The sequence below is a fragment of the Ranitomeya variabilis genome, chromosome 4 (genome assembly GCF_051348905.1).
Source record: "Ranitomeya variabilis isolate aRanVar5 chromosome 4, aRanVar5.hap1, whole genome shotgun sequence".
NCBI classification, from domain to species: domain Eukaryota; kingdom Metazoa; phylum Chordata; class Amphibia; order Anura; family Dendrobatidae; genus Ranitomeya; species Ranitomeya variabilis.
In genome coordinates, this window is record NC_135235.1 from 567,573,338 (window position 1) to 567,598,950 (window position 25,613).

A 25,613-nucleotide genomic window follows, 5' to 3' on the forward strand; every position below is an offset into this window, starting at 1 on the left:
CTCACTATTAGTCAGATGAGCCCCTGAAATGGGGTCCACTAGAAGCGGGATTTTCTGTCTGGGACCTCTTGGATTTGCCAGTCTAGCCAGTAGGGTTCCTATTTTATTACCCCATCGGAAGAAATGCTGTTTATCAAAGTCCACTTTCTGTTGGGCTATCTTAGTCAAATGTGCATTTAGTAATGATAAAGCATCCTGCCATTGTGTCCAATCCTCTGGATCAGCAGATCCCAGGTACCGTCTATAGGCTAGTATGGCCATAGTCTGGAGGTCTCTCGTCTCCTGTCCAGCCTTTCTCTTTTTCCCTGCCACATATGCTATAATTCTCCCTCTCATAACTGCCTTACTCGTCTCCCACATGAGTACAGGATCATCCCAATGCTGAATATTGTCATCAACAAAATTACCCCATTCCTGTTTGAGGAACGTCTCAAACTCTCTGCTCTTAGCCAAATAGGCTGGGAATCTCCATGTTCCTGGCTGATGTGTGTTCCGGCCACAGCGAAGAAGCAAAATAATAGGTGTGTGGTCAGAGATCCCAGCATCCCCTATAGTTGCTTCCACCACCTCCGACAAAAGGGACTCACCAACCAGGAACATATCAATGCGTGAGAGGGACTTGTGTGCCTTAGACATACAGGTATAATCTCTCTCCGTCGGATGCAACACTCGCCATATGTCCACCAAAGGAGTGTCACGCATGAGATTAATCAGGCCAGGTCCCGAACCAGAGCAGGAAGTAGGCAGGCCCACCGACCTATCCAGTCGAGGATCTAGCACAGCATTAAGATCACCTCCCACCACTAGGTTAGGCAAGTTTTCCGTTAAGATCATCTGGGAAACGGAGGCAAAAAAGGCAGCATTATCAGCATTCGGGGCATAAATGTTCAATAATGAGTAGGGGGTATCTTCAATGGTCACTTTCATAAGAAGAAATCTGCTCTGGGGGGTCACTGACTATGTCTCCCGGGATTATCCGTAAGTGTCTAGCAAACGCTATGGCCACTCCCCGCTTTTTTGATGAGTATGTGGTAGCATAAGTCTGGCCTAGCCAATTATCTCTCAAATGTAATGCATCTTTATGCGACCAATGAGTTTCCTGCAAGAATATAACATCAGGTTTAGCTCGTTTGAGTGCCTGTAGTACACGACGTCGTTTTACCGGCGAATTGAGGCCCGCCACATTCCATGATAAAATTTTTAAAGGATTACCTGTCCCCTTCCGACTCAGTAATTGCGAAGTTGCCATCATGGTGGATAGAAGTGGCGCAAAGGCAGAGTACTTCCAATATATAATAACATACAGGGTTTCGGAGTCCCAGCTGCTCCGCGACCCTTTAAATTAAATAGGTGTGTGACATCATTAGCAACAATACACTTATACAAAAACATAGTAACCAATTTCGTGCTGTTATAAAAAAGTAATGTTAACCAAAGTATATTCATCAGTACTATACAACTCATGTTCCTTGTCATTTTGACTTATTTAAAGAGAAGTCTGTTAGTATCATATCTAGTCCCATCCCAAATGTTAAGGTGTGATTTCAAGTGTCTGGGGGAGCAAGGTCTCGTCTCAGCTGATCTAAAGCAAGCTTAGGGTCTTCAAACACCTTTGTCTCTGTGCCCAAGGTTACTCGGAGTCTAGCCGGATAAGCCAAAGCAAAACGGACCCCTTGATCAATGAGGAGCCGACAAACCGGGCCAAACTCCCTTCTACGCTGGGAGATAGCTGCAGAGAAGTCCTGAAACACCAAGATCTTAGACCCCTGAATAGTAACATTTCTAAGTTTCCTAGCTGCTGCCAGAACCCTCTCTTTGTCATGATAATGGAAATATTTAGTAATGACCGGGCGAGGTCTCGCACCAGACTCTCTCCTCTCCGGTCCCACCCGGTGTGCCCTCTCAATTTGTCTAGAAGAGCCAGGCTCTAGCTGGAGGGCCGCCATTAAGTCAATCATGAGGAACCGAATAAGGTCCGCACCCCTGCAACTCTCAGGGATGCCAATAAACCTGAGGTTAGACCTTCTGCTACGATTCTCAAGATCCTCAACTTTGTCCAACAAGGAACCAATAAGAATCTTTTGTGCCTCCACCGTGGTCTGGGTATTCACCACGGTATCCTCCACATCACTAATCCGCTGCTCAGCTACTGTAATCCGAGATGTATTAGCCGACACAGCCGTTACTGTTGCCTCAAGGGCCTTATTCCAGGTTTCAAATTTTTTGTCAAAATATGGGAGGAGAATATTCGATACTGCCTGAGCCGTAGCAGTGTGAGGCCCGGGTGGGAGCTGCGAATCAGAGGCGTCCTGTGACCCCTCCTCCGACCACGTTTGATCAAGAGACCCTTCAACCAGGAGCTCCCCCTCCTGTCCATTTTTATTTTTATTTTTAGTCCGTCTAGTCATAGCCCCTTTCTGTGAAGGTGTTTGCGTTTTTTCCAGATACTTCTCCATAATGCAATAACACCAAGACTCCCCAACACTAGGGGCTTCAGTGATAAGCCTTGGTTATGGACCAATTAGATTCAGCTACCTCTATTATTCAAGCGAACTAGATTAGGATTCTAAAATAGCGATAGTGGGGACAAAGAATCCAACCTGCTTAGTAGAGAGGGATCACACCAAAAATAAAGTAATTACTTATATGACTAAATAACTGTCAGAAAGGTTTAGTAGATATGAACCTCCTGTTAATACAAGCAATATATCAGGTGTTATTGAGCTTAAATATTGTAACCAGCCATATATATAAAAAAAAAGAAACACAATAGGTACAATAGGTTTCCACAATGCAGTGATAGGAATCTATAGTGTTAAAGGAAAAGGACCACTAGATGGCGTTGTTGGGCAACAAAACCTAAATTGCAACTCCAAGAGCTGTCCACAAAGGGCGGGAAAAGGAGAGGGCAGAACCAATGTGAGCTAATGGCTATTGTCTCTCTGCCTCCCTTTTTTTTCTGTCACAAAGCAGAATATAGTAAGACTGCTCTCTCCCTTCCCCCCTCCACAAAGCCACCCGTCACACACTCAAAAAGGAAAATAAACTTATAAGGGGAGGAACTACAGCTACAAAAATGTAAAAAGAAAAAAAGAAAAAAGAAAAGAAACTTAAAATTAAAAGAAAGAGTTCAATAGAAAATGAAATTGACTCTGCCTATGCTTCCCAATGTTAAGGAAGTCCTTATCCTTCTTCCAGGTAAAGTCCAAAGAGCTTTCACTCAGGGTTGAGACAAGGTCCTGGCTGAAACTGTAGGGCTTAGGGGCCGCCACGGGCGTCTAGCAAGCTAAGAAGGGCTTAACAAGTCAGGAGGGCCCCCTATCCACTGGCATCACAATATGTAGTCAGTTGAGCAAGACGACTCCGCTCACCTACTCCCTGTCAGTCACTTCGCCTCCAATGGCGCCCCCCAGATCAAGGCAAACTCCGGAATCAGCCGCTGCACCAGAGGGCCAAATGTCCAGCCCCAAACTGAAGCTTAATATGGCGGGAAGGCGCCTCCACACCACAGCCGCGATATCTTACTGCCTTCAGCTCGTATAGAGCCTCTCACCGCCACCCCGCCTGACAGGTACTCCTCTCCGCTCCAGTGATCTCACCCAAGGCTGACCAGGTCCGTCCGGTAGGTGCGCCGATCAGGTGTAACACCTATGCGTCTCCCGGCTCCCGTTCGTTCCTCTGTGAAGCCGCGACTTCTCCACGTCTCTCCCAGTCGTTCTCCGGCCACAACTGGAGCCCAATCGCTCAGGAACCACGGATCCTGTTTCTCAGCCAGGTATCTCTGGGCACTTTCTCGTCTCCACGTGTCTCACTCTCAGGCCTCAGGTCAGGTCTCTCTCCCCAGGAAGGATAGTAGACGGCAGGGACTCCCGGGTACAATAATGCGCGTACCCCTATGATCCTCCTTCCGTGGCGAATCACATCCAGTATGATCTGCCAGTATTAGAGGGTTATGATCGGGGATGATTCCCGATTGAGTTTCTTGTTGATAGGGAGCGCTTCTAAAATGCGGCCATCTTAATTGGCTCCGCCCCCGGAAGTTCTGAAATACATTTTTAATCTCTTAAGGAAATAGTTCCAACCATCTATGCCATTTTTTGGCATATTTATCAAAGCAAAGATTAACCATCGCTAATTTAAATTCAAACGTTTTATGTAGCATCATTCTATCTATAATATCCTTTATAGAAGGGACGATCAGGCATTTCCAATGAAAGGCAATAGAATTTTTTGTGACCAATAATAAATGTGTTATTTGTCTATTTGAAGGGTCAATCTAATCTGAGTCCAAAGACAGGAGAGCCAATTGAGGGGAAAGGATGAAGTACTTTTTTTTCAAAATTTTTCCAATTAAAAAAGAAACCGGTCTAGTCATCTTTTAACATATTGATTGATTGTCATCTTTGGAAATCTAAATCCCACCATACACATTAGTCTAATGTCAGCCAAATCTGACTGTGTTGTGTATATGCACTCCCTACTCATGATGTGACAGAGATAAAGATCTGACATGACCAATTTAGGACTGTAGATCCTTCCCTTCTCTAGTAGATAAGCTACGTTCACATTTGCGGCCAGCGCCGCAGCGTCGGGCGCCGCAGCGGCGCCGCATGCGTCATGCGCCCCTATATTTAACATGGGGGCGCATGGACATGCGGCGCACTTGCGTTTTGCGCCGCATGCGTCGCTGCGGCGCCCGCGTCGGGGCGCAGAGGACGCAGCAAGTTGCATTTTTGCTGCGTCCAAATTCAATGAAAAAAACGACGCATGCGGTGCAAAACGCAGCGTTGTGCATGCGTTTTGCTGCGTTTTTGTTTGCGTTGTGCGCTGCGGCGCCGACGCTGCGGCGCACAACGCAAATGTGAACGTAGCCTAAGCTGTCCTCAGAGACATCTGACAGTGGCCATCTCATAGAGCACACAGGAGCTGTCTCCAAAGAAAGCACTACTGTGTATGGGAGAGTTGGGGTAGATAGCTCCAGGCCAAAAGACCGGCCAAACCATCATTCAGCCGACAGTTATCTAAAATTGAAGCGCTTTAGACTGGTACGAGACATTTGTAATATATGTATTTGAGTGGAAGTGATTGTATCTCTGCAGCTTCACATTACATAGGAGGGAAAAGCCAGGTTTATTCACACAGCAGTTGATTGACAGGCCAGGAATAGGAAAAATGCCTTAATGGGTTAGTTTTCCAAGAAACTGTCATAAGCTGACAGCAACGAGAATTTCAGCATTGTGTCAATGAGGTGTGACAAATCTTCTTCTAAGAATGGTAGGATGCATTAGTGTAGAAATGCAGCTACACACCGATCCTCTGTAAGTACCATCCGGAATTCTCCTCCTTGAACAATCCCTAATTATTGATGTTTGCCTTTAAAGAGAACCTCCAGCCTGGGAGCAAAACTTGACTGTATTCTCATGTGTAGTCATTCTACTTTGTGCACCCCATTTGCCTTCCACTGTGTCCTCTAAGATCGTTGATCCTTTTTTCCTGCTTTCAAAATGTCCATTACAGTGCCTTGGGGAGTACAGTGTAGGGATGAGCAAACATGCTTGGTGATACTCTTATCACTTGAGTATCGTGGTGGTCAGATGTGCTGGTTACTTGGCGAGCAATGGGCTTAAAACTCGAATCCCCGCCTCGCATCTTTAGGTCCTGCTACGCAGCCAATAAGCATGCGAGGATTGTCTGTGAGTTACTGTAATGCTGTAGCCATCTTGGTTGTGACATTACTGTGATTGGGTGGCCGTCTGATATCATCAGGGATTATAAAAGCGCAGGTGCTGACCAGCTTGGCACACTGAAGTCATTGCATATTATACGTGCGTTAAGGAATGGGGACATGGAAGTGCTGATGATGGTGCACTCAGATGCCGAGGACGAGGGGCAGGTGCTAATACGCCTGTTGCTGGAGCCCAAGAAACACGCCCATACACGACACATAGGTTCCTGCTCAATTTGCAGGGAGGCACAGTACACCACTTCTGAAGCCAGAGTAGTTCAAAGAGGTGTTCGGTTGGATAGAAAATAATGCTTCCAGCAGGCTTGGCTTCATCACACAGTGTTCCACATGGTTCAGTCTCACAAGCCTAAAGACTGGATCACTTAATCTTCACCCTGATCCTCCTTCCTCTCACCATGTTGAGTCCCAGGAGACTAGTGATCCCACACTAGGACACTCTGAGAATCTCTTTACAACATAATTTCTTGATTGTGGCCTCTCAACCTGCATGTTTCATGAGGGCCGAGAGGACACGCTGTATAGTGATGCACAAAACTTTGAACAGCCACGGCCACAAGAATATGTTGGTGGGGAACAGCAAATTTGTGATAAGGAGGAAGATGATGATGAGACACAGTTGCTGCTAAGTCTTGTTGTTGTTGAGTCACAAAGTCAGGCAGATCACTGTGCTGTGATGGAAGACGAGGTGGTAGATGATTAAGTCACCTACCTGAGCTGGGAATCTAGCATGGAGAGCATTGATGTGGGGGAGAGATCAGCAGCAACAAGACAGGCAGGAAGAGGCAGTGGGATGACCAGAGGGACAAGGCAGGAAACTGTTCCGCAGAGCACTCTTGCATTTCTCTGTCAAAGAGCTAGGTGTTTCCCAGTTTGAGACTTTTTTAAAGAGTTCAGAGACTAACAAAATGGCCATTTGCAACCTGTGCCACGTCATGATCAGCAGGGACTTGACCACTAAGAACCTAACCACCACCAGCATGATCAGGCACATGTCATCTAAGCATGTGACTCGGTGGTCCGAACGCCTGAGTCCACTATTGGTGCCATCTGGTGACACCACTGTCTCTTCTCCTGTGCTAGGTGCTTCCCAATCCCCTGTCCAAAACATTGGTGCAGATGCCTCTTGCCCTGGACCTATCCTTGCACATTCGGACTTACCATCTTCAGGTACTTCCAAATCCTTGTCGTAGCACAGCGTACAGCCACCCCTATTTCAGGCCTGGGAACAAAAAAGAAATTTTCCAGCTACTCACCAAACAGGCCCAAATGTTAAAAGGGCACATTCCAAGGCTGCTTGCCCTGGAAATGTTGTCATTTAGGCAGGAAGATACAGAGGATTTTCAGCAACTTGTGGTCCCCAGCAGCCACTTTTTCACCCTGTGTGGCGTACCCGCCTTGTACCAGCATGTGTCCAGGAAGATCACCCGTGCCCTTCCCAATGCACTTACTGGCACTGTCCACTTAATTATTTAATCGCTTGTGGACTGGGATGCTACATTTTCCTGATGGTACACTGGGAGGACAGGGTGGAGGCTGGGGCCAAGTCACACTCTGACATGGCGCATGTGCTCCCAACGCCGAGGATTGCTGCCCCTACTTCTTTCAGGGTTTCCTGCAGTTCCTGCACCCTCTCCTGCTCCTACTCATCCTCCATCTCCGATGTGCTATCTCAGAGCACGTCGTTCACATCAGCTGGAAGCTCTGCAGCACTGCCTCAACAAAGCCTGCTGAAGCTAATTTGTCTAGGAAACAAACCGCACACTGCAACAGAGTTACTTAAAGGAATAACATACCAGACAGATCTGTGGTTTTTGCCTCTGAACCTCCAATCAAGTATGGTTGTGTGTGATAATGGCAGCAATCTGGTGGTGGCTGTGAAGCATGGCAAGATCACACACGTACCATTCTTGGCGCATGTGCTCAACTTTGTAGTTCAGCGGTTTCTGAAAACATATTTGCCAGAGTTTCTGGTTAAAGTTCACCGCGTCAGTGCACATTTCTGCAAGTTGTCTACAGTTGCTGCCACTCTGGCAGTGCTGCAGCAGCACATGCAAGTTCCAGCTCATTGACTGTTGTGTGATGTCACCACTTGCTGGAACTCCCCACTTCAGATGCTCGTAAGGCAGTGTGAGCAGAGGAGGCCAGTGGTTGAGTACCAGCTCCAACACGCCCATTAGCATTCTGGTCAACCTCCGCATATGACAACTGGAGAGTGGGAATGGATGTCTGACATTAGTGTGGTTCACCAAGACTATGAGGACTCCACAAAGCTGGTGTGCGGCGATGACGCCATAGTCAGCACAACGATTCCACTTCTGTGTCTACTTAAACAGTTGCTGCTCACAATTAAACATCAAGCTTTGCAAGAGGAGCAGCTGGGGATGGAGGGAGACATAACACAGAGAGATTGTAGCCAGACCAGCCTCATCTCATCTGCTCTTCGCGGATTGGGTGTACGCTGAGGAGGAGGAAAAGGAGGAACAGAAGCTGGTGGCTCAGTCTCTCCTACGTGGATGGGCAGAGGATGGGAATGAGGATGAGGAGATAGAGAGTCGTCATAATGGTGGAGGAAGGAAAGTCTTGGCTGCATGGAGCTTGGCACATATGGCCAACTTTATGTACCGCTGCAAAGCTCAGGTTACATTCATTTTGGCCCCAAAAAAGAGTACTGGTTGTTCACCTTGCTAGACCAACTCTACAAGGAGGACTTTGCATCTGTTCTTCCTGAGGTGGAGAGATCTTCTTAAATGGTGCTATGCCAGAAGTTCATTGTGGAAAATTTGTTGAAATAATTCCCATCAGACAATGCTAGCAGCAGGGTGCAAGCTTCCTTGCCCAACCACGGAGGAGAGGCTAGGGAGACACACAGCAGAGGCAAGCCAATTTCATGACACCAGCCCAGCGCCCAGGGCCTGATGACCAGGTATTTTTGACAAAGAGGGAAAAGTTTTTAAAGATGGTTAAGCAATACCTGGCCGACAAAACCAGTGTACTCTCTAATTCTGCTGCGACTTTCTTCTATTGGGTCTCAAAAGATGGACACCTAGCAAGAGCTGTCTCTCTATGCCTTGGAGGTATTGTGCTGCCCTGATGCTAGTGGGTTTTTAGTGCCGCCGGGGGGATCATAACAGACAGGTGCTTTCGCCTGTCAACAAAGAATGCTGACAGGCTCACTCTCCTAAAAATCAACAAAGCCTGGATTAGCCCATACTTTTCCACACCAAATTACAGCAGCACAGAAAGTGTTTGTAATGTTCTATATTTTAATGAGGCCTTCCAGGGGTCTATGGATGAATAATTTCTGTCTGGCTTTGCACTTTTTGCAAAGCTTTTGTGACTGTATAAGTACCTCAACTACACTATTAAAATATTTTCATTCAAAATGTTGTTATGGATTCAATGACTCATCCATACAGTTTAACACAGTTATTGTTGCATTACGGTAGAATGTAAAACTTTCAAAAGCGTAGAAAAATATTTCAGGATTAGATTACTCATCCATAGAGTATTGCATGCTTTCTGGCACATTTTAGTGGTATATAACAATACAAAAAAGCGTGAATAAAAAAGCAAAATTTTAGAACACTTCTTATCCATACACTATCCCGGGTTGTGGGATACATTTTTGTAATTATAGCACTATAAATAAAAGTTTTAAATTTTTGCTGGGTTAAATTTGTCAAAAAGAAAAAAATGTCCAGCTTCACCGAATCCGTGAAAAAAAGTTTTCTTTATTCACAAACTTACATATGGAGGATACAAACTTCAGCACAAACCATATGGGTAAGAATCTCAACGCGTTTCTGGAGACTAGGCTCCCTTAATCATGACAATTTTTTTGGTCATGATTAAGGGAGCCTAGTCTCCAGAAACGCGTTGAGATTCTTACCCATATGGTTTGTGCTGAAGTTTGTAATTTCTAAATGTAAGTTTGTGAAAAAAGAAAACTTTTTTTCAAGGATTCGGTGAAGCTGGACATTTTTTTCTTTTGGATTCTACACGCCTGGACACAGCTGGTCCGTGCTCCCGAAATTCAGCTTATGCATCACGGGTGAGCTGGTTTATATTCCTTCTCTTCAAAGTTAAATTTGTCAGCCATAAAGTATCACGTGTTCTTGGGTACATTTCGATGCCATAAAAGCCTAAAAAAACTTGTTAAAAATGTTAGGTTGTGTGCACACGTTGCAGAATTGGTGCTTTTTTTCTGCCCGGATTTGTGACAAAATCTGTAGCAAAACCTGATGACAGCAAAGTAAATTCACACGTTAAGTACGTTAAGTGTTATGATCTGGTGGCCTAAGAGCAGCATGAGACGTACTCTGGAGAAGGTGGTACCTGTACTGACCGCAGACCCTGAACTTAACACCGCAACTAGAAGTAGCCGTGGAATGTACCTATCACTCCCTAGACATCTCGACACAGCCGGAAGACTAATTACCCCTAGAGATAGAAAAGGGAAAACTATCTTGCCTCAGAGAAAATCCCCAAAGGATAGACAGCCCCCCACAAATATTGACTGTGAGAGGAGAAGGAAAAACATACACAGACTGAAATCAGAATTTAGCAAAGGAGGCCACTTCTAGCTAAATAGAAAGGATAGGACAGAGTACTATGCGATCAGTATTAAAACACTAGAAAATATCCACCACAGAAAATACTAAATCTCCACAGCTAACTAAAGATATGGAGGGTATATCTGCATCTCCAGAGACACCAGCTTGGCTAAACAAATCCTTATACTGACCAAGCTGGACAAGACAAAAACATGGAAAAGAACTGAACATTAAGGCCACAGCATGTGGACAGCAAAAATCAAGGCCAGAACTTATCTTTGTTGAAATGACAAGCAAAGCAGGAGAGACCAGGAAGGGATGTGAATCCTCCAGGAACAATGGACAACTGGCACTGACTAAAGGGTCAAGCAAGACTAAATAGCCCAGTCAGAATTGCAAAAAGTGAACACACCTGATAAATGCTGCGATTCAGAGACAGCAGTGCTACCACTTATGACCACCGGAGGGAGCCCAAGAGCAGAATTCACAACAGTTAAGCGTTTTAGTTCTCGCTCATCCCTAGCTGCGGTGTTAAGTCTAAGCCTCATTCCCTATCTTTTCTGGCTAAGTACAACCCTAAAAGTGACATGCATCATCAGATACTGTGTTTTGAAGGTAATCTCCCCAAACATATCTTCCTATGGTTCCAAATCGCAGAGCCTTTAGGACAGGGGTGGGGAATCTTTTTTCTGCCAAGGGCCATTTGGATATTTATACCATCCTTCGGGGGCCGTACAAACTCCACCCACAAAGTACATCCTGGCGCTGGCACTGGTGTCAGGACATAATCTTTCATTGCTTGCCCTTCAGTGTTCAGTAGTGAACATTGTGTGTGCATGCTAACAGAGCAAGAAGAAATTAATGAGCTGGTTGTAATCAAAATACAGCTCCCTGCCCAAGAATGCGGTCCCTGAGAATCTGCCCGGGGGCCTGATAAAAGGTCATCGAGGGCCGTAAATGGCCCTGGGGGCCTGAGGTTCCACACCCCTGCTTTAGGACTTGGCCACATCACAGGTGCATCCTGCTGCGAGGTTTAAGCCCAGTGTTTCAGATATCTTATAGTAATCTCTATGGGTTCTTGATCCAGAGAGCATCTAGTCTATGTGGTGGGAAAGATTAGAGCACGTATGTTACATAGATCTCATGATGTACCCAGCATGGAGGCAGAGCGAGCGCACAGATTTTAGAACCCACAGCATGCCCAATCTATAACTGAAAGGTCATGGGTTTTCCACACAAATTTAATTAACTGCAGTGTAATTTGTAAAGTCCTCTTTACAGCACAAAAATGAACAACGACCGCCGCTGTCTTATTCTTACCTCTAGGCAACACCTCTAAAGTCAGTGATTGGCTACAGCAGTAACATGGATATATGACACTTGATCGCTGCAGGAAGTAATTTTTTTTAAATTATGGAAAACCCCTTTAATATATTCCTTCACATGTATAAGGGTATGTGCATACGTTGCAGATTTGCCTGTGGAATTTTCTGCGCAAATTCTTCCTGTCTTGGCAGAAAACGCAGTTGCGGATTTTCATGCATTTTTTTCATTCAGATTCGTATACGTTTTTGCAAGCTAAATAAAGATCTATTATTTAACAACAAAAAAATTGTGAAGTAATTTCTTGTCCAACCTCTTCATTTACATACTCCATTCAAGAACAATGTTTACACACCGACAGACAGACAGACAGATAGGAGATAGATAGATAGATAGATAGATAGATAGATGATAGACAGAAAATAGATAGATATATAGATAGATAATAGATGATAGATAGATAATAGATAGATAGATAATACATAGATAATACCAAGGCCGATGTTTAGTAATGAACCTAATAAAATGGTACATAAATAGTTAAAGACACACATACAAAATCTGCACGCAATATCTTTAACTAAAAAAAAATGGCGTGGGCTCCCGCACAATTTTTTGCGCCAGAGAGGGAAAGCCGAAGGTCGGGGGTCAATATTTCTAGCCTGGGGAGAGTATAATACACATGGAGCTTCCCAGTCTATGAATATCAGCTCACAGCTGTATAATTAGCCTTTACTTGCTATTAAAATAGGGGGACCCCCCCAAAAAAAAAATGACATGGGATTCCCCTATAATTAATAGCCAGAAAAGGCTATGCAGACAGCTGCGACTGATATTCATAGCCTAGAGAGGGGCCATGGATATTGCTTCCCCCCGGCTAAAAATATTAACACCCAGCTGCCCCAGAATTTGCGCATCTGTACGATGCGCCAATTCTGGCACTTAGCCTCTCATTGCCCACTGCCGTTTAGCTGTGGCAAATGGGGTAATAAGGGGTTAATGTCACCGTTGATTGTAAGGTGACTGTCATGGTCCAGTCCAGAGTTTATTTCCTTCCTATCTCGGGACTGGTCATGCAGGAGTTAATCTCCTCGGCCTCGTTCTGGAGCTAGCTGGGCTATTTCAGTCACTCAGCCTGCTGACCAGTGTTCGTGATAGCGCAAGCTTCCAGTTTAGAGCCTCTGACCCCTTGTACTTTGGTGACCCTCCTGCCTTTGACTTGTATTCACGTGAATGACCCCGGCTTGTCTCTGACCCCATCTGTTGGTATCCATCTCTGCTGCTACGTTCTTTGTCTGGCTTTTTGATTCTCTGGCTTGTTCCCCCACCACGTTTTCCGTCTCATGTTTTTGGACCCCGCATTCAGGTTTGGCTCTTTGACCCTCGGCTTTGTATTTTGACTATGTGTATGGCTGCTCCTTCTTGTACTTCTGTTCCTGATCGGTTCGTCTGACCACTGTTTCATTACCTGTGACACCTGTGCTGTAGTTCTCTGTTGCTACACTTAGTGTTTCAACTCTCTTCCCTCACCAGCTCCCCATGGTGGAGGTTTCACTACAGTGACCTTAGGAGAGGTGTCAATAAGATGCCTATCCATTATTAATCCTATAGTTATTTTTGGATTAAAGAAAAAGATACAGCCAGAAAAATGTATTTTAATGAAATAAAACACTACAAATTTTTTCATAATTTTTATTCCACACACCTAATCCAATTGAAGCCATCGATCACCTGCAAACTTTTTTAAAAAACAAACACAAATACTCCCTGTTCCGACATAGTACCTCTTTAATAACGAGTATCCGATGACCGATGCCTTCGGGGATTAGGTGTTGTGATCCGCTTTTTGGCTCCCCTGGTGGTGGCTGGTGGTACTGGAGACTTGTGTGTGCTTTTCTGCCTCAGCTCACCTGCTTCCATCAGTTTTGGGAGTTCCCTATTTAGCCTTGCTCTCCAGTCACTTCCTTGCCGGTCATCATTGTAACCTGAGTCATTCAGTTGCATGTTCCTGCTACTAGCCTGCTGATCAGCTAAGTGGACTCTTGTCCTTATTGTTTTGTTTTTCTTGTCCAGTTTACAGTTTTGTCATTTCCTGTTACTGGAAGCTCTTGTGGACTGAAATTGCCACTCCTGTGTCATGAGTTGACACAGGAGTCTTAAAGTAATTTCAGGATGGGTTTTTTGAAAGGGTTTTTCAGCTGATCGTGAAGTCCTCTTTTGTATCCTTCCTCTATCTAGTAAGTGGACCTCGCTTTGCTAAATCTACCTTCATACTGTGTATGTCTTTTCCTCTGAACTCACCGTTAATATACGTGGGGGCTACTATCATCTTTGGGGAATTTCTCTAGAGGTAAGCCAGGTCTGTTCCTTCCTCTTCCAGGCGTAGTTAGTTCTCCGGCTGGCGCATGGCATCTAGGCAGCCGTAGGAATGCTTCCTGGCTACTGTTAGTTGTGTGGTAGATTTAGGTCACGGTCAGCTTGAGTTTCCATCACCCGAGAGCTAGTCTGTTATTTTTGTGTTTCTGATGTTCCCATGCCATTGGGGAATCATGACAGTATGACCGGCCGCTGTTAAAGTAATTGGCAGAAGAAAGGAGAGTAAAAGAAGTCTGTAGATTTTTTTTTTTTTTTTTTTCCTCTCATGTTTGCTACTTAGTTGGCTCAGTTGTATTTCTGCTCTATTTACAGCCTTGCCTTTCTCTCCTTCTAATCCTTGAAAGGCTCTGATCTCTCCGGTTTAAGGATGGACCCTCAGAGTTTGGCTGCAGGTTTAAATAATCTTGCTACGAAGGTTCAGAATTTACAAGATTATGTTATACGTACTCCTATTTCTGAACCTAAGATTCCTACACCAGAGGTATTTTCCGGAGATAGATCTCGGTTTCGGAATTTCAAATGTAATTGTAAATTATTCCTTTCTCTCAGACCTCACTCCTCTGGAGATCCTGTTCAGCAGGTTAAGATTGTGATTTCTTTGCTGCGAGGTGACCCTCAGAATTGGGCATTTTCATTGACACCAGGGGATCCTGCGTTGCTCAATGTGGATGCGTTTTTTCTGGCTTTAGGGTTGCTGTATGAGGAACCTAATTTGGAGATTCAAGCTGAAAAAGCTGTAATAGCCCTGTCTCAAGGGCAAGATGAAGCTGAGATATACTGCCAAAAATTTCGTAAATGGTCTGTGCTTACTCAGTGGAATGAGTGTGCCCTAGCGGCAAATTTCAGAGAGGGCCTTTCTGATGCCGTTAAGGATGTCATGGTGGGGTTTCCTACGCCCACAGGTCTGAATGAGTCCATGACAATGGCGATTCAGATTGATCGGCGTTTGCGGGAGCGCAAACCCGTGCACCATTTGGCGGTATCTTCTGAAGGGACGCCAGAGAAAATGCAATGTGACAGAATTCTGTCAAGAAGCGAGCGGCAGAATTATAGGCGCAAAAATGGCTTGTGCTTCTACTGTGGTGATTCCGCGCATGTTATATCAGCATGCTCTAAACGTACTAGGAAGGTTGACAAGTCTGTTTCTATTGGCACTTTACAGTCTAAATTTCTTCTGTCTGTAACTCTGATTTGTTCATTATCAGTTATTACCGTGGATGCCTATGTGGACTCTGGCGCCGCTCTGAGTCTCATGGATTGGTCCTTCGCCAGGCGCTGTGGGTTTGATTTGGAGCCTCTGGAAGTTCCTATACCTCTGAAGGGTATTGATTCTACACCTCTGGCTTGTAATAGACCACAGTTCTGGACGCAAGTGACTATGCGTATGACTCCAGACCATCAGGAGATGATTCGCTTCCTCGTGTTGTATAATTTACATGATGTTTTAGTGCTTGGATTACCATGGTTACAATCCCATAACCCAGTACTGGACTGGAAAACTGTCTGTGTTAAGCTGGGGATGTCGGGGGGCTCATGGGGACATACCTTTGGTTCCTATCTCGTCATCTATTCCCTCTGAGATTCCTGCATTTTTGTCGGATTTTGGGGATATTTTTGAAGAGCCTAAAATTGGTTCTCTCCCTCCCCACAGAGAGTGTGATTGCGCCATAGATCTGATTCCAGGCAGTAAATTTCCAAAGGGTCGTTTGTTTAACCTATCTGTACCTGAGCATGCTGCCATGCGAGAATATGTTAAGGAGTCCCTGGAAAAGGGACATATTCATCCTTCTTCATCACCTTTAGGAGCTGGGTTTTTCTTTGTCTCTAAAAAGGATGGCTCGCTGAGGCCTTGTATTGATTATCGACTCCTGAATAAAATTACTGTCAAATATCAGTATCCGTTGCCGCTGCTTACTGATTTGTTTGCTCGCATAAGGGGGGCTAAGTGGTTCTCCAAGATTGATCTCCGTGGGGCGTATAATTTGGTGCGAATTAAGCAAGGGGATGAGTGGAAAACCGCATTTAATACGCCTGAAGGCCACTTTGAGTATTTAGTAATGCCTTTCGGCCTTTCTAATGCGCCTTCAGTTTTTCAGTCCTTTATGCATGATATTTTCCGTGAATATCTGGATAAATTTATGATTGTGTATTTGGACGATATTTTGATTTTTTCTGAGGACTGGGAGTCTCATGTTCAGCAGGTCAGGAGGGTTTTTCAGGTCTTGCGGGAGAATTCTCTGTGTGTAAAGGGTTCTAAGTGTGTTTTTGGGGTTCAAAAGATTTCCTTTTTGGGGTACATTTTTTCCCCTTCTTCTGTTGAGATGGACCCTGTCAAGGTTCGGGCTATTTGTGACTGGACGCAGCCTACTTCTCTAAAGGGTCTTCAGAAGTTCTTGGGCTTTGCTAATTTTTATCGTCGATTTATAACTGGTTTTTCTGGTGTTGCTAAGCCTCTTACGGATTTGACTAAGAAGGGTGCTGATGTTGCCAATTGGTCCTCTGCCGCTGTGGAGGCCTTTCGGGAACTTAAGCGCCGCTTTTCGTCTGCCCCTGTGTTGCGCCAGCCCGATGTCTCTCCCCTTTCAGGTTGAGGTCGATGCTTCCGAGATCGGAGCGGGGGCGGTTTTGTCGCAGAAAAGTTCCGATTGCTCAGTGATGAGACCTTGTGCGTTCTTTTCTCGAAAATTTTCTGCCGCCGAAAGAAATTATGATGTCGGTAATCGGGAGCTTTTGGCCATGAAGTGGGCATTTGAGGAGTGGCGTCATTGGCTTGAGGGTGCTAGACATCAGGTGGTGGTTTTGACTGATCACAAGAATCTGATTTATCTTGAGTCTGCCAGGCGCCTGAATCCTAGACAGGCGCGCTGGTCGTTGTTTTTCTCTCGGTTTAATTTTGTGGTCTCATATCTGCCAGGTTCTAAGAATGTGAAGGCGGATGCCCTTTCTAGGAGTTTTGAGCCTGATTCCCCTGGTGATTCGGAACCTATAGGTATCCTTAAGGATGGGGTGATATTATCCGCTATTTCCCCAGATCTGCGACGTGCTTTGCAAGAGTTTCAGGCGGATAGACCTGATCGCTGTCCACCTGGTAGACTGTTTGTTCCTGATGATTGGACCAGTAGAGTCATCTCGGAGGTTCATTCTTCTACGCTGGCGGGTCATCCTGGAATTTTTGGTACCAGGGATTTGGTGGCTAGATCCTTCTGGTGGCCATCTCTGTCTCGTGATGTGCGTGTTTTTGTGCAGTCTTGTGATGTGTGTGCTCGGGCCAAGCCTTGTTGTTCTAGGGCTAGCGGGTTGTTGTTGCCCTTGCCTATTCCGAAGAGGCCTTGGACGCACATCTCGATGGACTTTATTTCTGATCTTCCTGTCTCTCAGAGGATGTCTGTTATCTGGGTGGTGTGTGACCGTTTTTCTAAGATGGTTCATTTGGTGCCATTGCCGAAGTTGCCTTCCTCGTCTGAGTTGGTTCCTTTGTTTTTTCAAAATGTGGTTCGCTTGCATGGTATTCCTGAAAATATCGTTTCTGATAGGGGTACCCAGTTCGTTTCTAGATTTTGGCGGGCATTCTGTGCCAGGTTGGGCATTGATTTGTCTTTTTCGTCTGCCTTCCATCCTCAGACTAATGGCCAGACGGAGCGAACTAATCAAACTTTGGAGACGTATTTGAGGTGTTTTGTGTCTGCGGATCAGGATGATTGGGTTGCCTTTTTGCCGTTGGCGGAGTTTGCTCTTAATAATCGGGCCAGTTCTGCCACTTTGGTTTCCCCTTTCTTTTGCAATTCGGGGTTTCATCCCCGTTTTTCTTCTGGTCAGGTGGAGTCTTCGGATTGTCCTGGAGTAGATGCTGTGGTGGATCGGTTGTATCGGATTTGGGAACAAGTGGTGGACAATTTGAATTTGTCCCAGGAGAGGACTCAGCGGTTTGCTAACCGCCAGCGTCTGGTTGGTCCTCGCCTTCGTGTTGGGGACTTGGTGTGGTTGTCTTCCCGTTTTGTCCCAATGAGGGTTTCTTCTCCTAAATTTAAGCCTCAGTTCATCGGTCCCTATAGGATTTTGGAGATTGTTAACCCTGTTTCCTTTCGTTTGGACCTTCCGGCATCTTTCGCTATCCATAATGTGTTCCATCGGTCGTTGTTGCGGAGATACGAGGTGCCGGTGGTTCCTTCTGCTGGGCCTCCTGCTCCTGTGCTGGTTGAGGGTGAATTGGAGTACGTTATAGAGAAGATCTTGGACTCCCGTATTTCCAGGCGGAGACTCCAGTACCTGGTTAAATGGAAGGGCTATGGTCAGGAAGATAATTCTTGGGTAACTGCCTCTGATGTTCATGCCTCGGATTTGGTTCGTGCCTTTCATAGGGCTCATCCAGGTCGCCCTGGCGGTTCTTGTGAGGGTTCGGTGCCCCCTCCTTAAGGGGGGGGTACTGTTGTGATCCGCTTTTTGGCTCCCCTGGTGGTGGCTGGTGGTACTGGAGACTTGTGTGTGCTTTTCTGCCTCAGCTCACCTGCTTCCATCAGTTTTGGGAGTTCCCCATTTAGCCTTGCTCTCCAGTCACTTCCTTGCCGGTCATCATTGTAACCTGAGTCATTCAGTTGCATGTTCCTGCTACTAGTCTGCTGATCAGCTAAGTGGACTCTTGTCCTTATTGTTTTGTTTTTCTTGTCCAGTTTACAGTTTTGTCATTTCCTGTTACTGGAAGCTCTTGTGGACTGAAATTGCCACTCCTGTGTCATGAGTTGACACAGGAGTCTTAAAGTAATTTCAGGATGGGTTTTTTGAAAGGGTTTTTCAGCTGACCGTGAAGTCCTCTTTTGTATCCTTCCTCTATCTAGTAAGTGGACCTCGCTTTGCTAAATCTACCTTCATACTGTGTATGTCTTTTCCTCTGAACTCACCGTTAATATACGTGGGGGCTACTATCATCTTTGGGGAATTTCTCTAGAGGTAAGCCAGGTCTGTTCCTTCCTCTTCCAGGCGTAGTTAGTTCTCCGGCTGGCGCATGGCATCTAGGCAGCCGTAGGAATGCTTCCTGGCTACTGTTAGTTGTGTGGTAGATTTAGGTCACGGTCAGCTTGAGTTTCCATCACCCGAGAGCTAGTCTGTTATTTTTGTGTTTCTGATGTTCCCATGCCATTGGGGAATCATGACAATTAGGTGTGTATGTACTATATGTGTACTGTGTTTTTGTTTTTTTTAACATTCAACACATTAGCCGGATGATGACTACTTTCCCATCATGGTGTCACTGTAGCAGGCATAGCCGGATGGGATTAGTAGTCCCATCAGACGGTGCCTGCCTACACACAGACACACACACATACAGCCCCGCACACAGACACAGACATAGCTCCGCCCACACTTCCCTCCTCTCAATCTGCAGCATTTCTAGCACCCACATCTGCAGCAAATCCGCAGATCTTTTTTACATCTGCGATTTTGCGGCGGATGTGCCTGACTCAATGGAAGTCAATGGATGCAGAAACGCTGCAGATCCACAAAAAGAATCGACATGCTATGGGAAAAAAATGCGTTTCTGTGTGGATTTTTCCACAGCATGTGCACAACAAATCTCCATTTCCCATAGATTAACACTGGCTGTGCACTACACTGCGGATTTGATGCACATCCATGCCGCCAAAAAGGCTGCGGATCCGCATCTAAATCTGCAAATTGTGCAAATAGCTTTTAATATATATGCAAAATGAACTTTCATTTCAGGCTACTTGTTTTAATCATTCAATCTGATTCGCTCTGTCATTGCCAGGTAATCGCTTCACTTGGAGAGCAGCCAAAGAGAGCGGTCCAGAAACGCGTGGAGCGGGTATGTGAATAAGTCACATAGTAAATAAGTAACATTCATTGCTGGGTGTGCCTGGGAGGGTAACGAGTAACGACATGAACAAACACACTCAGATTAACCAATTAGGCTGGGGCTGCCCAACGACATGACGCACTGCAACAATTCTTTGACCAGTTGCAAGCAAGTTGCATTGACGTCTGACATGTGAGCCGCAAACGACCTGTGACCAATGACTAAAAATCCAAAACAAATAGAAACGTTTGCCACTCTGTGATGTAGTAGGAGTAGGTCTCGGGTTGCAATACGACACCATTGGAAATCCCTAACTGCGATGTCGTAATGTGACACTGTGACTTGAGCAATGCGTGTCTCTTTGTATCCTTAGATGAACTCGGGTACAGACAAGAGTATTTTAGGTCCGCTTGTGATCCAACAAAACATTGGATTACACTTGGATCAATGTTATTTTATGGGGCCGTTCATGTGTCTGATTTTTTTTCCCATTTTTTTTTCCTCAGACAGAAACTGCCCGAGGAAAAGATCACAGCATGCCCGAGTTTGATTCAATATTCGGATCACACTCGGCTATGCAAGTTAGTGAGTGCGTAGAAAATTTCAGACTGCACTCAAATGACATCTGAGAGGAGTCCGATTTCAACAGACTGACAGTATGGGAAAGAGAGAATTTTTTTCCCCATCTCCTCATCTGAGAGAATCAGATCACACTATGCTCACACTCAAATCAGAGTTTGATAAGCATATAATTTGCGTAATCCGCCCGATTCTCTAGGATGACAGGACATACGTCCATCTGCCCCCCATTATGCATACATGTGCTATGTACTTTTTTAGCTGATAATAATATTCGGACATATTATTGTTTATTGCTGTAGTAGTATCATGGTGCTATTACATAGCGAAGTTCTCCAGTGCTACTGCTCTGCACACTTCCTCTGGTAGTCTGGTCCTTCACAGATATGTGCATCTGAGGAAGGTCCATAGTATCGAAACATCATGCATATTCTGTGAAATATTGTTTTCAATAAATCACCATTTATTCTTTCATTTATCCTGATTACCAAGTTCAATATGTATTATATGCAGAAAATGGTCAGGGCTCTGTAAGGGCTCCAGTTAGTGGTTACATCAGGGCAATACTATGGAGGGTCCCTGAGCTGGCCATATGACTAACGTGTCGACTGTGACCTTCTTAGTTGCGGACAGGGAAATTCATACTTGTTTTTTCTATACAGGATGTAGACAATGCAGACAGCTTCCGTCCACTCCGACGTTCCAAGAGAAGATGGGTCCTGACAACCATAGTGCTAGAAGAAAATGACCCAGGACCTTTCCCGAAATATGCTGGAGATGTAAGAATCCATCTGAGCTGAGCTCACAATATCATGTAACACAAAATTTTACAGATCTAACAAAGGTTAACCCTGATGTATGGTAAAAAACTTTAACTTGCCATTTTACTCATCTCATGACCCTGATAATTAATAATAATCTTTATTTTTATATAGCGCTAACATATTCCGCAGCGCTTTACACACATTATCATCTCTGTCCTCGATGGGGCTCACAATCTAAATTCCCTATCAGTATGTCTTTGGAATGTCGGTGGAAACCGGAGAACCAGGAGGAAACCCACGCAAACACGGGGAGAACATACAAACTCTTTGCAGATGTTGTCCTTGGTGGGATTAGAACCCAGGACTCCAGCGCTGCAAGGCTGCTGTGCTAACCACTGCGCCACTGTGCTGCCCGATAATTACTAGTGATGAGCGAGTGTGCTCGTTACTCGGGTTTTCCGAGCATGCTCGGGTGTTCTCCGAGTATCTTCGGTGTGCTCGTAGATTCTGTTTGAGTCCCCGCAGCTGCATGATTTGCGGCTGCTAGCCAGCCTGAATACATGTGGGGATTCCCTAACAAAACAAACAGGCAATCCGTGGATGTGTTCAGGTTGTCTAACAGCCGCAAATCATGCAGCTGCGGGAGGGGACTCAGAAATAATTTACGAGCACGCCCAAAATACTCGGAGGACACCCGAGCATGCTCGGAAAACTCGAGTAACAAGCACACTCGCTCATCACTAATAATTAACAGTTGAAGGTTTTTTGTTTTTTTTTAAGAATCTAAAATCCAGCTCGCGGTGGATGGCATCCTGGGGGATTTCGGAGCTCGGAGGCACCGTTTCAAGGTGTAGAAAAATCCAGCTCAGCATATCGTGAATGCTTTATTCACATAAAATGCTTAAAAGAACATACAAAGTCAGCAGTGTAATTTTCATGACACGGGCCATCGACGCGTTTCAGGTGACTGTGCACCTTTAATCATGATGCCTAACATCTAGCAAGTAACTTCTTTTATGCTTTATATTCAGTAAACACACCGGTGTAGTAATTTGCTGATTAAATTTACATATTACAGACATGTGAGCTGCAATTAACAATTGAAACATACATAGAAGACAAATGAAAAGCACTTTGGCGGATTTTAAATAGGCCGCAGCGAATAACAATAATAAAATTATGCATGTAGTAGTTAGCTGTTATGTGAGTATACAGTATATAATTCAATATTATAAAGCATTAATTTACATATCCACAAAAAGAGCTTAATGTGATATACACTGCGTAAACATTAAATAGCACAATATAGAAACGTTCTTTTGTTGGATTTTTTTTATATTTAATATTAAAGTATAAAATGAATGATTTTCACTGTTAGAATTCTGATAACATGTCCCCTCATATTTAAAGCGCCATGGAATAAATGGCACTATAATAACTAATAATAATAATAACATGCATTTTAATGTCTAATCCACTAGATGTTGGTATTAGATTTTTTTAATAGGAAAATAGGGGCAGATGTGAAATAGATACCGTAAATAGTTTAAAAAAAGGGAGACATGGCGGAGTAATAAACCTCGTAGAACAGCATGACATCTTTTCTCAAATTTAAACCATCGGGTACTCTAGTATTTAGCTGGAAAATCCACCATGACTCCTTATTTCTTAATGTTTTTTTCCACATTGCCACCTCAGAGGTTTGTGCATTTTTTTCTATGGCATAAATTATGATATATTTTTATTTTCTATATCAGTAATATTGTTTCTGATTCTAGTCCTTAATTACCGGTAACCATTTGTGCTGCCCACATATTTTAAACAGCAAGAAGTACACTCCATTATGTAGATTATATTGCATGTATTGCAATTGGGAAGTGTTCTGATTTGTAAATTATTTATATTAATAGATTCTGTGATATTTTGACATTTGTAAGAGTATTTCCATACTTCATACTGTGTAGCACGAAACTTGTAAAAGCCTTTAAGGAGCAACCAGTTAGAGGAGTCGGTTTGTGAAGTTTTTAAAAAGCTAGAAGAGAGACTAGATCCGCGCCAGGGGCCTCTTCTTGATACTACTACACATCTACTCTTAATTACATTAGCGATATTTGTGAACGTTTTTAAAATTTATTATTTGCTGTAAAAAAAACAAAACCTAAATTGAAGAAAACTGGCTGCTATATTATACAACAAGTGTAGCAGGAGCATTTTTCTGGCTAGATTGAGGTCTTTTTTGTTTGAATCGCGGTCTGTCTAACACTATTTTTTTCTGTTCTATTTAACATCCATCCAGTTATTAGCCCCTTTTAGATAATCTCTCTCTAATATTTTTTACCTATTTAATGTAATTGTTTTCTGTATTACAGTTGCATTTTTACCAAAACATGTAAATACTCTTATAAATGTCAGTATTTGACACTGTGGATCACCAGCTCCTCCTCACTAGGCTCCGCTCTATCGGCTTCAAGGACACCGTTTTCTCCAGGGTCTCCTCCTACATCTCTAACTGCTCCTTCACTGTATCTTTTGCTGGCTCCTCTACCTTTCTTTTTCCCCTTGCTGTTGGGGTTCCTCAAGGATCAATTCTAGGCCCCCTCCTCTTCTCCTTATATACTGCCCCTTTTGGACAAACATTCAGTAGATTTGGTTTTTAGTACCATGTCTATGCCTATCACCCCCAATTATACACCTCTACTCCTGACATCAAGCCTGTATTATTACAAAACAGTGTGGCGTCACGCTGGCCCGAGACTGCATTGATCCAGGCTTGTCCCACTGAATACTTCTACAATACAGGTTGAGGGTAAAACAATGTGGCAATACATTATTGAACTACAAAGCTGACAAAAACATATAAAATAGTCCGAACAAGTACATAAGATGGTGCAAATTACAGAGTATCACCCTTCGGCTGGCTCGCTGAGATTAGTGCAGCTGTGACTTCTGGGCTTCAAGGACCGACTACCCCAACCAGTGGCATCCCACTTTTGGCAGGCACCCACAGAGAGTAGGTATCGGCAAGCTTAGGAAGCTGACAGTCCATTGAGGTACAGTACAGACCACAAGTTTGGACACAACTTCTCATTTAAAGATTTTTCTGTATTTTCATGACTATGAAAATTGTACATTCACACTGAAGGCATCAAAACTATGAATTAACATGTGGAATTATATACTTAACAAAAAAGTGTGAAACAACTGAAAATATGTCTTATATTCTAGGTTCTTCCAAGTAGCCACCTTTTGCTTTGATGATTGCTTTGCACACTCTTGGCATTCTCTTGATGGGCTTCAAGAGGTAGTCACCGGGAATGGTTTTCACTTCACAGGTGTGCCCTGTCAGGTTTAATAAGTGGGATTTCTTGCCTTATAAATGGTGTTAGGACCATCAGTTGTGTTGTGCAGAAGTCTGGTGGATACACAGCTGATAGTCCTACTGACTAGACTGTTAGAATTTGTATTATGGCAAGAAAAAAGCAGCTAAGTAAAGAAAAATGAGTGGCCATCATTACTTTAAGAAATGAAGGTCAGTCAGTCCGAAAAATTGGGAAAACTTTGAAAGTGTCCCCAAGTGCAGTTGCAAAAACCATCAAGTGCTACAAAGAAACTGGCTCACATGAGGACCGCCCCAGGAAAGGAAGACCAAGAGTCACCTCTGCTTCTGAGAATAAGTTTATCCGAGTCACCAGCCTCAGAAATCGCAGGTTAACAGCAGCTCAGATTAGAGACCAGGTCAATGCCACACAAAATCCTAGCAGCAGACACATCTCAACTGTTAAGAGGAGACTTTGTGCAGCAGGCCTTCATGGTAAAATAGCTGCTGGGAACCACTGCTAAGGACAGGCAACAAGCAGAAGAGACTTGTTTGGGCTAAAGAACACAAGGAATAGACATTAGACCAGTGGAAATCTGTGCTTTGGTCTGATGAGTCCAAATTTGAGATCTTTGGTTCCAACCACCATGTCTTTGTGCGACACAGAAAAGGTGAACGGATGGACTCTACATGCCTGGTTCCCACCATGAAGCATGGAGCAGGAGGTGTGATGGTGTGGGGGTGCTTTTTGGTGACACTGTTGGGGATTTATTCAAAATTGAGGGCATACTGAACCAGCATAGCTACCACAGCATCTTGCAGCGGCATGCTATTCCATCCAGTTTGCGTTTAGTTGGACCATCATTTATTTTTCAACAGGACAACAACCCCAAACACACCTCCAGTGTTGTGAACTCCGTTTTCAGGCTCCCTCTTGTGGTCACAGATGGTATTGTGTGACTTTGGTTTTTGGGCTCCCCCTGGTGGTTTGGTTTATTATCCTGCGGGTCTGCTGGATCAGCTGCCTCGTTATTCACCAGGGAGGCTCCTATTTAGCTCTGCTTCACTTCCACTTGTTGCCGGCTGCCAATGTATTCAGTGCTATTCTGATTACTCCTGATTATCTCGTTTTCTGCCTCTTCAG

The 25,613-nt window shown here is 44.4% G+C and overlaps 1 protein-coding gene and 1 long non-coding RNA gene across 3 annotated transcripts in view; one reads left to right on the forward strand and one right to left on the reverse strand.

The window, feature by feature from the left end:
• LOC143765799 (uncharacterized) overlaps positions 1 to 25,613 on the reverse strand; it is a 119,364-nt gene that overhangs the window by 58,768 nt on the left and 34,983 nt on the right. The gene's annotated exons all lie outside the window — the stretch shown is intronic.
• LOC143765798 (cadherin-like protein 26) overlaps positions 1 to 25,613 on the forward strand; it is a 128,787-nt gene that overhangs the window by 53,881 nt on the left and 49,293 nt on the right. For both annotated transcript variants that reach the window (XM_077252843.1, XM_077252842.1), the window contains exons 2-3: positions 19,763 to 19,819; positions 21,052 to 21,168. In XM_077252843.1, coding sequence (XP_077108958.1) covers positions 19,763 to 19,819; positions 21,052 to 21,168 — 174 coding nt within the window. The remainder of the gene's footprint in view (positions 1 to 19,762; positions 19,820 to 21,051; positions 21,169 to 25,613) is intronic.